Source organism: Dermacentor variabilis, chromosome 1 (genome assembly GCF_050947875.1).
Source record: "Dermacentor variabilis isolate Ectoservices chromosome 1, ASM5094787v1, whole genome shotgun sequence".
NCBI classification, from domain to species: domain Eukaryota; kingdom Metazoa; phylum Arthropoda; class Arachnida; order Ixodida; family Ixodidae; genus Dermacentor; species Dermacentor variabilis.
Window position 1 is genome coordinate 270,116,940 of NC_134568.1, and position 17,301 is coordinate 270,134,240.

Below are 17,301 nucleotides of genomic sequence, written 5' to 3' on the forward strand. Positions count from 1 at the left end.
GGGGGGCCCGCTCCGCAATGCCATTTTGCAGGATGATAGATCGAGAAAAATGTGATAGTCATGTCGGGATCTCGTGTCCACTTCTCTAGCGCTTCGTGAAATCCACTTCGGAAATCGGGTCCAGTGTCGCACGCTATAGTCTCTGTGTGCCTAAATCATTCGACTTGAGGAAGACTGATGACACAGTTGGTGTCTTCCTGTCCTGCCTTGGCCATGGTCATTCTCGTGCATTAGTCTACGGAAAGAAGGAAAGCTCGAGTTTTCCTGACACCTTCGCACCCTTTCATTTAGCTCCGCAATATCCAAGTGAATGACTTCGAAGGGATCTCACGAGCGTTGCGAGATTATCAGGATGTCTATCGTCCGTGTGAACTGCATTTTGCTCACCTTACATACGTGGCACGTCCGTAGTACGTAGTTGGTTGATGTTTGATCACTGTGACAGTATGGAAAGCTTGGCTACTGGCAAACCCGCTATGCCATAATTGTAGCCAAACATACACACTGAAAAAGCACCAGACGAGCAAACAATATAAATAGAAAAAATCCAAATAATAAAGATCTTTCCCAATCGCTTGGACGGAAACAGACTTCACACGCTCTGCAGCCATACAAAGAACTTGGCATAAAGGAAAGTAGTTGCTCCCCTGACGAAGACTAGCCCCCTTGCTAAGCGGATTGAATTCTAGGGTTTTACGTGCCAAAAGCACGATTTGATTATGAGGTACGCCGTAGAGAGGAACTCCGGAATAATTTTGACCACGTGAGGTTCTTTAACGTGCACCCAATGCACCATAAACGGGTGTTTTTGCATTTCACCTCCATAGAAACGCGGCCTCCGCGGCCGGGATACGATCCCGCGCCCTCGGGCTTAGTAGCGCAATGCCATAGCACTACGCCTTCATGGCGGGTAGTCCCCTTGTCGAACATTAGCTCCAGCGACATCCCGTATCCTACCACTCATCATTATTGACATAAAGTTGCCAATCTACACAAATCATGCGTAATACAGAGTCGGAACGTGACCTTTAGTGACAGGCAGGAGTAGTATTCATTCATGCTCAAATAGTTCAGTCCAAAGCAAAGTGCATAAAAAGTTCCTGATACCTCTTTTCATACCTGACCATGTAAATTGCTTCAGCAGCTTCTTGTATCAGCACTGAAATTGATTATGTCCACCAGACTAGAGTATCATGGTAAAGATGAAGGATTTTTCGAAAAAATTGTCGGTACTACGTGGCACTTTCCATCAATGTATTTAATTTACTCTGTGCAATTCCATAGTTTAGTGTTATGGTTTTGTTGTGGATGTTCGCTTGTTTCATGGACAAGTAACCAAGACAATGCGTCTGCATCGGTAAGCAGCGGACCAGGGCAGCGCTAAAGACGAAATTGAATCAATAAGGGTAGCTAGCCAATTTTAGGGTTGTACCATATCAAGATGTGTCAATATTTGATGGTCAATTAAAAGTGTGAAATTCGCTGTTTGTAGGTCCCCCCCCCCCCCCCCCCCAGGTCGGAAATACTGTACATCTTTAAGACAGCCATTGCTTCTTTTTCTGCCATGTTGTCATTAACTTCTGCAAGCTTCATTGTGTAGGTGTAATATCCCCTCACATGGCACATCGTGTTGTCGAGGCATTGTGATGGCTTCTGATAAAGCACTGTTACATAATGCGATGCATCAGTATTAAACACAAACGGTAAAGAAGTCCGGAATGCGCTGAATATGATGTGATGATACTGGCATTACCAGTTCCCAATAGGCGCTTTCACACTCATCGTTCCACTCACATGACACGTCTTTCTGCATCATTCGTGTGAGACATTTCGTATCGATTGTACAGTCTCTTATAATGTCTCTAAATTGCCCAGAAAGGCTCCCAAAACACCGAGGAAAAGTACGTTTTAAGGCTTCTTCAATTGGAAATTGTTTTAATGCATTCTTGCTTTGTGCCTTTTAGTGCAGCCGTCGAAGACCCTGCTGAGAGAAAGTACTTTCTATTGAAAGGACTCGCTTTTCTTAAAATTTATACTTTGAGTTTAGTGAGGCGAAGAGCTCAGAGGACGTGGGAAATACGATTTTCGTGCTCTTATTTTGCCTTGGAAAAAACGATAATGTCGTCTATATAAACGTTGTAAGAGCTGGCCAAGTACGGCTTCCGGATGTCATTCATGGTCTTTTCCAACTGTGTTGGGGCGTAACAAATGATGTGCACTTTTTGGTTTCCTCGGTCAATGGATTCTGCTAAAAGCCCTTGCAGAGATCGATCCGTGAAAACTAGTGTCCGCCATCGATTTCGTCGCTAATAGCATAAATGTTCGGCATTGGAAATCGTATTACCTCTCTCTGGCGGTTTCTAATTCTGCGATCAATACGAAGGCCCCATCGTCTTTTGGTGTGATGGTTATAGGCGAAGCAAACGTGGAAATATATATATATATATATATATATATATATATATATATATATATATATATATAGTCATGACATTGACGTGAAGTATGCTAGAGTATACAAGGTCCGCAGCTTGTTGCAACCTTCCGCCCATTAACCGCATTCATGAAAGCTCCTCCTACTTAATCCCCTCACGCGAGGCAGTACGCGATAGAGTGACGTGCGCAGTGACTCAGCCCAATTCTCACCCCCGACTCGCCTCGGAAGACATTGGTCGAATTCAATGAGAGATTGGATCGCCTTGCCGCTTTTATTGTATTACTTCCCCTCACTAGCTGGGCTTATAAGAAATTTCAGCGTGGTACGCCTGAGTCTTTACAATCGCAAAATAATTTGATGAATACTCTAATGCAAAGAAAACACGCTCGGAGCAGCCTTAAAATAATTTTTTTTTATTGGGCGCATTCTTTGTTACCGCTCTAAACAAGTTCCGTGCTCTTGTGTCGGACGGTGCGGGCGTACAAGAGAGAGACAGTCACTGCTGCATTGGCCGGCAATTACATGCAATAAGGAACTGCAGCCTCTGCAAAAATGCTTTCGGTGTGCCGAAAACTATTCTACAGAGGCATTCGCGAAAGCCCGTTGAAGAAAAACGAGCGTATTAAAAGCCATAGAACCTTCCATTACGTTTCTTCAGTGCCAAGGACAATGAAAGCTAAAGGAGAGAATCCAGAGCTGAGCCAAAGTCTTACCTCATCTACCCGCAACGCCAGGTTGTTGGCAAATGCTGCTAGAAGGCTCGCACCGTTTCCCAAAATGTAGAAATAGCAGAGAAAGCTTGGAGGAAGCGAAGGGAGAAAGTATACACTCAGCATGCAAGCATGTGTTCTGCCAGTGACGTGACTCGCCCGCAAAAGAACTAACTGGCATCGTTCGGTTCGCGAAAAGTGGCGCAGCAAAGAAAGCACCAGGCTCTGTGAGCATTGAATGCAGAGGTCGCTGCGAGTGAGCCCACGAAGCTTGCTCGATGGCTCAGGGGACCTGCTACAAGTGCCTCAATTGCGAGTACTGAATGGTGTTAATTTTTGTGATGGTCTCATTTTGCTCCTCCGACCTGTTTCATTTTCCCCCAACCCCCAGGCAAAATGAGGCGTTTCTTACTCTAAAAAAACATTTATTTAATACTTAGACTAATGCCAGTGCCATTATCTTCTTAGCCCAAGAAAAAAAAAGGTTTAAAGTATGTTCTCATTGCATTTTCTCAGAGTTATCCTTAAAACGAAAATAACATAAATTTGCGAATTTCCGTGTCATTCTACGGAGCCAGGAAAGCTGAGCTCGGTCGATTGTTAAGCGCTCTCGAAGTCACCAAGCTATGTGATATTGTTATGTATTATCTTTCACAGACATCTGTGTGCTATACAGTAGACGGAATGATAGGAAAACTTGATTTTGCGGTAAGAGTTTAATTATTACACGAGAAAACTAAGCATTTTTTTAAATTCGCGCTGAAACCCCAGTGCCGGGACGTCACTAACCCCACGAATTTTAAATGAATTGCTTGTATTAGGACCTGTAGTGGCTCATAAAAGTTGTCGAAACTTGGTGCGTAACCTTAGTTATCGAAACCCAATGTGCGTAATATATATTTACTGATAAATATTCAACTAGGCCCCGAGAAGACACGACAAAATTTTTGACGTGACGGTGAGCTGGTGCGGAAACATCAACGCGGCGGCGCCACCAGTGTATCATGTTTTGAGCATGTTGTGGCTTATTAAATTTCTTGCAGTGGTAATTAAGAATGGAATTTTGGTATTGTACAAGGGTGCTTGCTAATACAGCTCAAATAATTTTTCTCTTGGGTGGTCGTTTTACTGAATAGGTGACCAAATCGGTTTCCATTCTTTGCGAGCTATTTTTCTTCTTTTTCTTTATGGCGATTCCATTGTGCCCATTAGGAGAAGAAAAACGCATGTCGTGCATGCAAGATGGGTTTCGGAAAGAATACCCATTGCTCTTCTTGCAGCCGCACTTCAGGGTGGAAGGTTCCCTCCATGCCTCGAGAGTGGAAGATGTTCCATGGGCTGGACGAAGTGTTCTGCACTCGCTGTTTCGGAGCCTCTGGAAAGAACAGAACCTTAAATGTGACGCGAAGGCCATGATTGCGCTGTGGACAGATATACAGCACCATAACAAGCGGTAAAGCAAGTAAGTAAATGAAATAACATGTGCAAAAAATTATCTACTCAGTTATCAGGCTTCTCGCGATCGGGTTTAATTAACCGGTTTGGGCACTGGGAAGATAAAGGTGCTTCACTAGGAACTGTTAGCCTAAGGTTTCCATCAAGTTGCAACTCTAATTTAGATACAGAACTCCCGAGCACTCCTACAGAGATATTTTAAAAGGAGATAAAGGACGTTCTCGCCACTCTGCTCAAGGCAGGGAAGATAACCGATTCGACATTCATAGCCTTGGTACCGAGAAACTCCGCGCCCGGCCGCTTCTTCTTGCTATCAAAACTGCACAATATAAACAATCCCGACCGGCCTATAGTTTCCAGCAATGGACTTGCGACTGAGAAAATATCCAGCTTTAGGGTTATTCTCATTACGGACATTCCATCTTCATTTCTCTCGTACATTAAAGACACAGATCACTTCCCTCGGTAAGTATCAAACCTGACGATACCGGCGAATAGTTACTTGGTCACTGCGGATGTCGCATGTTTGTACACAAACATACTCCAAACCGAGGGTATAGCTTCCGCAGTTTCAGCCTACGCTGACTCCAGCCAACCTAGCCATTTAGGAACAGATACAATTGAAACTGCTCTAAATTTATTTATTAAATATAATCACTTGGAGTTCGGCAACAAACATTATCTGCAAATCACCGGAACCACCATGGAAACGAGGGTAGCGTGAAGCTATACTAATATCTTTATGGCGTCGTTAGAAATTCCCTTCCTCGGAAATTAGGCCATAGAACCAATGTTCTACAAGTGATTCCTGGATAATATATTCTTTGTGTGAGCCCGCAGTGAACAAAATATCTTTCACTTCGTTTCGAACTTCAATTATTCGCACCCGTCAATTTGCTTCCCGTACAATTTCTCCCAAAATAGTATCCACTTTCTTGACCTCACTTCGTCATAGTGGAGGTCGCATTTCCACGTCCCTGTACAAAAATGCCGACAGATCGTTAGCAACACCTGCACCTCTATAGTAGCCATCCCCACCACCACGAAACAAGCATCTCCTACTTCCGAGCTCACAGAAACAGAAAACTATGTTTAGAATGTGCAAAATTTGAGAGACACGAGGAGGACCTGGATTCCGCTCTTGTACGTTAAAAATATTCTCCAAAAGTAGTAGACAACGCAATTGAGTGCGCCTGCAGCTTAGACCGTGCGCATATAATAGGAGAAATTGCGAAAAAAATCAATACCCAGTCTGATCATATACACTACCGGTCCTCCACGAGTCAACGCCATTTTCGGCCGCCATTTCAACATAATCAAACAGAGCAGCTGACTCGATACTATCTTCCGGTGACCGCCTCATGTAGTATATCGAAGAACCAAAAATTTTAGGGGTTTGTTGGTCAGGGCGCGGACACAGAAGCCCAACATGCCCAACGGTTGTCAACCGTGTGGAAAACCTCGCTACAAGGTTTGTCTTCACATAACAACAGACACAACCGAAGCGTCGAATTCGGTCATTGCATATAAGATTAACGAAAATCTTGATTGTGATTCCAGTAACATCGCGTGAAAAATTTAATGCGAGGTGTGTAAGCATGAATACATCGGATGAACAGAGACTCATTTTCGCATGTGGTTCAACAACTACCCCGCTCATGTGAAAAGTCTTCTGAGTTTGCCTTTCACCAGGCACTTTCGACTGCCTTGTTACACCTTTGAATGCGTGAACGTCGTCCTCTTGCAATCTGGTTTCTAACATATCCGTGCACGCGAGCAGAGAGAATCTTTTTTTCATCCATAAGTTTTGACCGGGGCGGCTGACGTGCCTCCGGGATATGCAGTGAGAAAAGGGAGCGCGGATACATGCTGTCCACTCGAAAATTAAGACGCTGGTCACCGCTAGCTGTTTCTTCCGCATGCGCTTCAGGAGGCGAGCGGAAAAGCAAATAAATAAAGTTTCCTTCGCCCTACCTCTCACAGGGTCATTCTGAGGGACTTATTGCGCCACTGCTAGGAATGCGCGCGAGCAGACGCGGTGTCAGTTGTTCTGTAAGCGTTTGAAAACAGCACTTACATGGAGGCTCCGTAACTCGGCTTCGCTTCTGAAAGTGTAAGCCCAAGGAGGACTCCCTCACTTTACAACCCTCGTATATATATATATATATATATATATATATATATATATATATATATATATATATATATATATATATATATATATAACTTGCCACAAGTTGCTGCCTTTCTGTCTCTCTTTCGGGATCCGTATCATTGTGCCTCGCAATCGCCCTCTTTCCCGCTACAACGGCGGCCCGTGCACTAGTGCTGCGCAGCGACCGTTTTCTCCTTTCCTGCCTCGTGTCAAAGAGATCATAGCTACCGCTACTCTCCTGCCCTCTCCCTCTTCTCCGGCTTATTTTTCCCTCTCCCACACCCTCCTTTCCCAATAAACACGGGACTCTGCCTTCCTCTTGCCCTGCATCGTTGCCGATAAGGCTTCCGTAAATCTGTCAAAGCGCCTAAAAGGAGTGAATCGCTGTCACCTCTGTTCCTTTTCTGTTTGTTCCTTTTCAGTTTGAAGTATGCCGGCCACTTTTTCCCCTAGGAACGGCCAGGCACGCTGTCTGCTGTCTTCACTGTCGGTGCCGAAGTGTCGCTTTTTTGTAAACCCCGATGAAAAGCAGCCCACCGGTCGAAACTGTAGAAACTAAATACCTCTTCTCTATCGCTCAAGTTGCTCACGTTTGAAAGGTAGCCTGAAGAATTTCCCTTACTTCCACACACACACACACACACACACACACACACACACACACACACACACACACACACACACACACACACACACACACACACACACACACACACACACACACACACACACACACACACACACACACACACACACACACACACACACACACACACACACACACACACACACACACGCACGCACGCACACACACACACACACACACACACACACACACACACACACACACACACACACACACACACACACACACACACACACACACACACACACACACACACACACACACACACACACACACACACACACACACACACACACACACACACACACACACACACACACACACACACACACACACACACACACACACACACACACACACACACACACACACACACACACACACACACACACATATATATATATATATATATATATAGAGGTCCGGAACATCACGGCGACCAGTGGTCCCAAGGTCACATATCTACTAGCACATATGGGCCTACATTTTTGGTTTTCACTATCTCCAGGATGGGCCCACGAAAGGGGCTATAGGAACATACTCAGTACGGAAAAGTGGTGGTACCTCGCTGAGAATATCGTCGTCATTAGAACAAAGCAATACTTTAGTTGTGCTAAAGAGGAAGCCGCAAGATCTATTTCCCCAAAAATACAAAACACGCTAGGTGTGAGGCCAACTTCGCAGCAAAATATGCTTCCCATAAGAATGGAATTGTGCACAACACCGAGACGCTCCTTAGAGGCACAAGAGCGACGCAGTTAAAGCTTTTTGAGGGATGATTACGTGAAGCATCAGCAGCAGATTTTAATCAGAGTGGAGTGGTGTCTCAGAGCGGCCGACAGGTGATTTCGCTCACGACGCAAGACGATGAGAGATGCCGACGCCGCGCTATTCATTCGTATTTCTGATTTACTTTCTTCTTGTTATACAGTAGCCCGCTGACTGTATTTCCTTTGGTTTAAGTATCTCTGCCTCCCAAGCTCCTTCCCGTGCACTGAAAGGAATCGCTTTTTGGCTTTCCAGTGTTTTGACGCAGCAAGGACAGTACATTTCCTCTCCCCTTAACGCTTTCTCGAGATCTTGCACATTAGAGAAAGCGCTTATGACGCTTGCGATCTACCACGGTAGCCCAGTGATTTTGGCGTTGTCCTGCTAAGCACGAGGTCGCGGAATCAAATCCCAGCCGCTGGAGGCAAATACCGATGGAGGCAAAATGCAATAACACCCGTGTACCATGGATTGTGTGCTCGTTAAAGAACCCCATGGTGGTCAAAATTAATCCGCAGCTCCCCACGTCTTGCGCGCCTCATAATGAGAGCGCGGTTTTAGCGCGTAAAAACCCTACAATTTTATTTCAAAAATTTTTATGAGGCTCACGTACCCATCTGCCATCGCATGAAATCTCGGCTGCGTTTCGAGTACTGGACTCAGTCTGGTTAACCTCCCTGCCTTTCCTTCTTACCTTCTCTCTCTCTCTCTCACTGCATACGAATACTCAGCGTGCGCTGTTTACTGTAGTAGACGGAACGATGGCTTGTAGACAGATATTTGGTGCCTGCACTTAAGTGATACCTACGAATCTAATAGCCGAACATAATCAAGCATTAAACAAAACACTTCCTATTCGAGTCTGTAACAAATATGCCACAAACAACACGGCTGGTAACCAAGGTAGTACATAAGCACTAACGTAGCTTTCTGAAGGGCGGCTCCATGTGTCCCACGCAATGTAAACACACACACACACAATTTTTTCGTGATTTCATTTTACTGCCGAATCCTTGCTAAATTAAAAAAAAGTATGAACTAAAGAGTATGAAGCCCCTGTAACCTGCTTTCCTCATTGAAGGTGTCTAATCGGAACAAGATAATTTTCGCCCCATTATTAGCCCAGTTCTCCTTTCAATAGTGCTGTGAAGTAGGCCTTAAGGCGATGCTGTACTTACCATGTATGGTGCCGAATTCGCTGAACACATGGCGAACGAACCGTCTGCTCGGCGGCGTTGTGGTCTGCGTGGTGCTCAGCTGGACCACAAAGAAGCGCTCAAGTAGTTGGAAGTCGTGCTCCTCGCCGACCGCAGGTGGCCGGTTCTGGTGCCGGTTCATCGACGCCTTGTCGTCCGAGTTGCAGTGCTTCTGGAACCTGAACGCCGAAAACAAGAGAGGCTCATCCGCCGCTCAGTTTTAAAGCCCACGACACACTTCCCGAAGAATAACGAGCAGAAGAAACAAACGGCAGGGAACGAGCGACTTTTCTTGTCCACACTGGAACTTCAAGTAATGAGAAACTGCAGTGTAGTTCTAGTTACACTGTTCTTGTTCTGCATATGCCAGTGATATCTAGAGGTTTAACCAGTGTGTACAAAAATCTTACACTGTTCTGCTTGCCCGTCACTTCTGGCCATTAGGGGTGAAGCGAGGGATATCTAGCCCCATTAAATATGGGTTCCGACTCTGTAACATAAGCCCGGGGCTCTCTCCTACAGTCTGCTCCGTGCAGACCAGTTTTCTTTCCAGTTATCTAGTTATGCAACTGAAAATATGTGCCGATCCCGAAGATAGTGCAATACAAATATGTGGGCCGATATCGAACGTAGTCAAATCTAAAAACGTGGGCTTAACCTCGTCCACGGCGCTCAGCAATGACAACAACCTGCGCAAAAATGTACCCGCTGCTGGGTGGAATTGAACCCGCGTTACAAGGTTTTCTCGATCACAGCATCCCGACGCTTCAGGGCACTGTGCCACAAATACTCGCGGACAGGGTGTGACTCATTAGGGTCTTTTAGCGGTGCTACGGAAAGTACGGCATACGGTACGGTAAGTGCGTAATACCGTACCGGTCGAGGACTGCGCATGCGCGAACTTTACCGTACGGAATGACTTTCCGTACGGCATACTAGACGGTAAGGATTCGGTAAGGCTCGGCTGGCACCGTGTGTCGCGAACCGAGCTGCACCAAGCCAAAACAGTCAGAAGCTGGTGTCGGCCACAGAGTCTACGTTTCGCGTGCTTTTTTTACCATGATACTACCAAGGCAAGAGGTTACATTAAATCACCTTATGCGGAGCGACGAAGTGACAACAAGTAAACAGTCAAATAAAAAAAACCAGGTAGGTGGCGCCATTTAGTGATGCAGAGTTTACTTAAAGGGGACGCAGAGTTTTTATTGCAGTAACTAACTATATTGTACTTATCTGCTGGTGTAAAGTGTCAGCCGCGGTGCAATTTACAAGAAACAAACCCTTTTCTATGTATTGATTAGATAAGAACACCTATGTAACAAAAGGTTTCGCGTGTTGCAGGACGAAGTGTCACAAGATGTCGCTACCGGCCTTGTGACTGGCGTCTAAGTTTGCCGTAGCCGGGCACTTCTGTAAAGACTAATGCGTGTATGGACAAGCTAAAGCTTTCTAGTATTCGTCAAAATGAGTATTTCGCGCTCAGCGCATAGTTATTGTATTCTGCAAAGCCCCAATGTTAGCCGCTATCATCATTATCGCATTACCGTACGCATCGAGCGGCCCACGCAGCTAAAATGTCTTCGGTCATCGCGGTAAGTTAGTACGGAACGGTAATACCGTACCGTATACAGCACTTACCGTACCGTAATACGGCACTGCTAAAACTCTCTATTCTCAAAGTTCGCACCCACTGGCACGCCACACATTTCGGAGGCCATGCGTGAACTTCACGGGCATGCCGCCAGGTGGTGCAGTGTGTCCAGAGTGACGCGCGAGACAGAAGCCCGACTGCAGGATACGCCTCGCACGACGTATTCCGGCTATTCGCATAGTTTGAAAGTAATCGTAAGTTTTGCATTAATTTTAATATCCGCTGCTGCCTCTCCCAATAAGGCATCTCGAAAGACAGAACAGAGAGAAGGTGATTGGTCCTATTGTCTTCAGCGCCTTTCCGTATGTTGTTTAGCAAGCACTCATTCGTCCAACAGCACGTCTTGATCCCTGTTCCTAAGAACAATTTCCAGTTATGGCTGCTTATTTGTCGTCTATTTCCGTCGCATAGCACTTCAGCCAGTGCTATTCTGCTACAAGGCTAAATAAATGGACCGCTTCCAGTAATGCGCAGTGTATGCCCAGAGCGTTGGCTTTGTCTGCGTTTTCCGGAGGAAAGGAGGGCGTGTGTGGGAGGCAGGATTTGCTTGGCACGGGGCCCGACAGCGTGTCGAAAAGCGCCACCAGAGCACGGCCTGGCAACCAAGTGACGGAGTCCGTGAGGATCCCCCCCCCCCACCTTATTTCTTGTCTCATTAGAGGAGTTATGCGACGACTATATGCTGTTTGTACAGTCTCCTCTAAATAGGGCAGGTAGGTGTTTTCCACTCAGTCGTTCTGCATTCCCACCGGTTCACGCAGCGTCAATATGATCGATAGGCCGTTTATTTGATAACGACGCCAGTCCTTGTCAGCTTAGTAGAGGGAAAAAGAAAGACTAGCGGGCATCAGTTAGATATTCAAGTGCGATGGTGGGGCAATACGCAAGACTGCTGAGATGCTCCGCGGCGTACGCAGGGCGAGAGACGCGTTCCGTTAAGAAAAACCTGCACAATCGGAGAGTGCTAGAATCTCGATTACCTCATGTCTAAATATAGTGGCTCTGCGTTCCCAATGTTTTCTTTTCTCTCTCTAATTCTGTTTTCTTAGTAGCGTCGTGCCGAGTTACGTCGGTCGTTCATGCTGGGTGATAACCCGTGGGCGAGAAATTGGCTCTAAAATTCGCTCCGACGTTGTCTCTATAAGGCAGCTGCGGTAACTTTATGAGCATATCCTGTCTTTCATTGTTAAAAGTCGCAGTGCGCAAGAAAAAAAAAACAACAACACAAATGCACAAAAATTAGCCACGGCATTGGAAGACGACGAATGCTTAAAATGCGCGTCCTCGTGGAAAGCTTAGCGCTGAGAAAAAAATGGCCCAGCTCATGAACCCATGAATACCGAAGGAGCTCTCTAAATGCTGGCTCACTTGGTACGTGGAGCTTTGTTCATTGTACATCAAAAAAGTACTTAACGGTAGACAGACCCAAAACTTTGGAGGACGCTTGTGCTTCGCCTTTAAGAGTGGAACGCGATAGCATTCAAACATCCCTGAGTGCTTCTCACGCTTTCCGGCAACTACAACTTATGTAACCGTAATTTTTGCCACAAAGCACTGGCGGCGAACGTTATGAATGAAGGCGAGCTTTGTGGTTATTATTTTTTTTTGATGGTGTCCAAGGAACCAAGGCGGCCGCGCCGCTCCTATACTAAGACAGACTTCAAACGGCAGCTGGGAAACGCTATCGCGTTAAAAGGAGTTTGTGTTTGAGTTTCCGCGTAACAAAATTATGTTTTCTCGTATATTCACATTACAGTCTGATGCCATCATGTCTGTAGGTTGTAAATCGAACATTACGATTCTTCTGATGCATTTTACTTTGAGCAATTCAATTAGTTCAACAACTTCTTTGCGCTACATGCAAGGCCTGCGTGTTTGGGTATGCGTGGTTGCGTGGATAGGAATGATTATTGATGAATTATATGAATGACGCAGGACGCCGGATGCCGACGCCACATTTTCTGCTACACGGGGCCCTTAACGCTTATCACGTTTATACTATTTGGAATGTCGCGTGACTGTATGAAAACAACCCACGCAGCATTACTTATGTTTTCCTTTTTGTTCTTCACTTTTGGCTTTCAGAACATGACCTCAACTAATATTATTTGTGATTTACGCACCTAAAGCTAACTAATCTAACGAGGGGGTGAGACTAGTTCGGTGTATAGGTGACTAGCAAATATAGATTAATATTCTACTAATATTGCACGAAGTCGATAAAGTAGCATTATGCTACAGTGTGGTGGATGCCAACTAGCCCTTTCGTTAATGCGTACCTCCAGCTTGCGGATTTCCAGAGAACTCATTTTACATCTGAGCTGTCCAGTTTCAAGTGATCTGTGACCAAGATACAGCTGTGTAAGGCTGGCGCAAAGCGCGACGCTTCTGTTATAGGCAGCAGCTGTCCCCGAAGAACTAAAGCAATTTTTTACACAAAAAACCAACAAATGTCGTTGACGTCTTGTTCTACTGAATTAAAGGTAATTAAGGTTAGTGAAATTGTTCCGGAGAAAGAAAAAAATATCCTGTGGGTGAGGTTGAAGACAACCGAAAAGGTGCGAAAATGCGCGCGCGATTTCATATGAACCGTTGCAACAGTAACACCGTCAATCAAAACATCCCTTTAACCCGCCGCGGTGGCTTAGCGGCTATAGTGTGGCGCTGCTGAGCACGAGGTCGCGGAATTACACACCGGTCGCGGCGGCCGCATTTCGATGGAGGCGAAATGCAAAAACGCCCGCGCACCGTGCACTAGCGGCGCGTTAAAGAACCCCAGGTGGTCAAGAATAATCCGGAGCCCCCCTGTACGGCATGCCTCATAATCAAATCGTGGTTTTGGCAGTTTTGGTACGTGAAACCCCGAAGTTCAATTCCAAACATGCACATCTTGAAGGGGCAGCGCAAGACGACGAAGAGAGAAGGCAGGAACACAGAGGGCACAGGTTCCTGCCTTCTGTCTTCGTCGTCTTGCGCTGCCCCTTCAAGATGTTCAACCAGTACCAACTCGCCCAAATGTCGATCCTTCTCAATATATGTCTTTATTTGTCGTCCCTGACTACTCATTTAGAAATATGAATGATGTGATGGCGGCTACCTTCTTTGTGTAAGCAAGGAAAGCGATTTTCTCAGTTGACTGCGGGGCAAAATGCGACGCCTCTGCTGTTAGCGCCGCCTATTCCTTGTAGGAGTAAACTGTTTGATTGCATACTTAGTCAAGATGCGTCATCATATGCCTTTTTTAGTGAATTGAAAATGACGACTGCTAGAGTCATTTTGCTGAAAAAAAAAAACATCGAAAAGGATTGGGAACGTTTGGTCTGAGCTACTTCTTTCAACAACACAACGCCAGGCGGTATAGTAAGCATTCAGTACTTGCCATGTATAAGCACTAGGCCCTAAGCGTTCGTAGGGATCTTACTGAGATGGTAAGTTATATTCTGTGCATAAGGACTGAAAACTGAATGCTGAATAAAACTGAAAAACTGAATAAGAGCTTCGCTTTGTATTTCTGGGATAGATGCAATGCAGGACGTTTAGGATATTTTGATTAATTTCTGTTATTTCTACTTTACGTTGGTTTTGCGTACTTTCTTGTTCACTGTCACAGTGTAGAATAACCATTCTGTGTAATTTTTTTTTTGTAGTTGGGTCAACGTTATACAAGGCGTTTATTCGCAAATTTCGCGCTGTGCTTTGGCTCACCTTCCAATAATCTCCCTTATGCTTTCTGCTGTTACGTTCCTATTCGCCCAAGTTGATGTAGCGATCTCCCCCTTAATGCAATGCTCCCGACTTCGATTCCTGTACCAGAGTTAATTTTTCTGCACCAGCGGTCTCCTTCCCAGCCTTCTGAGAAAACTTTGGTGCTGTGTTGTGTTGGGGTATAAAACCCAATGAACTTCGGTACAGATATTATTGCAATGTTTTTTTTTTCCTGACAAAGTGGTGCAGATACATGGAAGCTTTATCTCTTATGGATCTATTACAGGTTATCGCAACCTCAATGCCTATTACGATTTTATTTTACAGCTTCCAGTTTTCTTTATTGATATTTATTGATGTACATGACAGAGAAATAAGTTGTGGTGCGAAAGAGCAAGAGGGAAAACAGAAACGTCAACGTAGGCTGAATATGGGCCAAAAGGAAGCGGCTGCGTCCGGTGGCCGGATGAATAAAATGCGGAGAATCTTCAAACATAAATCAACAGCGATCAGCCGGAAAAACAGTTGTAGACCTCAGCCATTGCTGTCTAAAACAAAACAAAACTTTCTTTCTTTTTTTCCACCCAGGGACAGAAGCCTCGCGCAACGGCAGTAGTTTGTCATTTGCATTTTGTTGTGTGTAGCATAGTAACTATTGAGTGAAACAGCAGGCGATCGTCTTTCTGGGATGCTACCAAGGCCTCCACTTCTGAACAGAAAGTGTGCATTGTGCTTGGAGTCACGGGGCTGCATCTATATATTGTCGTTTCAACACACCGGGCGAACATCACCCGCATAACAAACGGCATATTCTGATATCTCTCAAGCAGGATCGAGCTCCTATGCAAAGTGCGGTACGCGCTGCGCTGAGAGAAACCGATGTGACAATTCTCATTTTTCTCACGTGCCGCCACGGCTCCGTTTCGATGGAGCCTCCGCATGCGGTGCTTCGCGTCCGGCTCCATGCCCATTCTGTGCTATAGCCGAACCGCGCCACTGGCACAGTGTATTTCCTGCACCGAGCGTGGGACTGTATTTGCCGTCAAATCCGGCGCACGGATCTCGTGGCGCATATATCGCTGATAACGCTAGTGGATATCGGAAGGCGGCGTAGCAGCTATCGCGCCAGCCACGCGCTGGAGTGTTGTTCCAACGCCTCTTGGGCACTTTGCCACTTTGCACTGAACAGACGGCGTGGTGGTAGTGGACTGTAGCAGGTTCGTTTCGCCTGCCAAGCGAGGCCTACAAGTACTCCGTCTAAGCTTCGCTTGCAGTGTCATCGGGATATTTACTACACGTGTCCAGCAGATCGGTGTCTCAGAAATCTGAGAAGGCGTCAAGCATCATTGCGGGGTATGACGGACCCTTCTGGAAACACAGAGGCTTACGTGCAGGCGCGCACGTAAACTGCATTTCTTCTCTTAGTTCTAAAGAAAGAAAGCGTTCCTTTCATCGCAGTAACTTTGGCACAACTACAGAAAGTGTTCAATGTCTCCTCTCTCGTTGCATCAAGTAGAGAGCCGATAATGGGCACGCCCTGTCTTGAATAACCATGTCGGCTTATAGGCAGGCCGTGTCCCAACCCGACGCAGTGGCGCGGCTTTCCCTCGATGAAGGCGATTTGGTTACGCAAGGCGCATGGTTACGCAGACCCAAAGGGCGCTACGACTGTGTTTAATTTATTACCCTATCGTCGCTGACACCGGCCACTTGGGATGCGAAGGAAGGTACACATCCGAAGGATGAGAGCGGCGATTTTATGTAATACTATCTCATAGAGAGATTTAGCATGTCCGGTACTGCCGTAAATGTAGGCGGACTTGAAGTTCTGCCAGGTGAGCGGAGGCGTAAACGTGAGTATCCTGCACGGCGTAGCCACCTGATGGCGCAGAGCTCAATCAGACAAACACAGAGCTAATTTAGCAGTAACTAAGTGTATTCTACTTTGCTGCTGGCGTAAATTTTCTGCAGCAGCGTAATCGTGAACACACTCCCGGCCAAACACCCAGCTTAAAGCACCTCCATCCATGGAGGGGCTATAGCCGAGCTCGCTTAGGTTTACCGGTATACCGGACGCTCTAACACTGTCGTGTCTGAGCGTCATGCAGCGAGCCTTGTGCAGCCCACTGGCAGAACTCGGCACTAGTCGTAGACCCATGTTCAAACGTGACCGAACCCATTCATAAAGAACATGCGAAGTTGTGTATAGTTGCAGAACTCGATCACGTGAAGCGAACAGACAGTGAAACCAAGAAAAGCGCGTGGGGTATGAATTACTTGTTTCGATTCATATGTAGAAATGACAAAAAGTAAAGGGAAATGAAACTAGATGAAAAAAAAACAACTTGCTGCAGGTGACAGTTTCTCGCACCTGAAGCAAGTTGTTCTTTTTGCGCACTTTCATTTCCATTTATGTTATAATTTCTACACTTCAATTAAAACAAGTAGTTTAGCCTACGCTTTCATTGGTTTCATTGTCCGTTGGCTTCATGTAATAGTGATTAAAAAAAAAAACTGAACTTCTTGGTTTCCCTTAACCTCGCTTTTTTTGCAAAGCTCACATGTCGTGCGATGCAAA

At 45.8% G+C, this 17,301-nt stretch overlaps 1 protein-coding gene across 1 annotated transcript in view; it reads right to left on the bottom strand.

Moving 5' to 3' along the window:
- Positions 1 to 17,301, bottom strand: part of Lgr1 (Leucine-rich repeat-containing G protein-coupled receptor 1) — a 49,133-nt gene that overhangs the window by 20,769 nt on the left and 11,063 nt on the right. Inside the window, exon 3 of the mRNA XM_075677837.1 lies at positions 9,350 to 9,546. Coding sequence (XP_075533952.1) covers positions 9,350 to 9,546 — 197 coding nt within the window. The remainder of the gene's footprint in view (positions 1 to 9,349; positions 9,547 to 17,301) is intronic.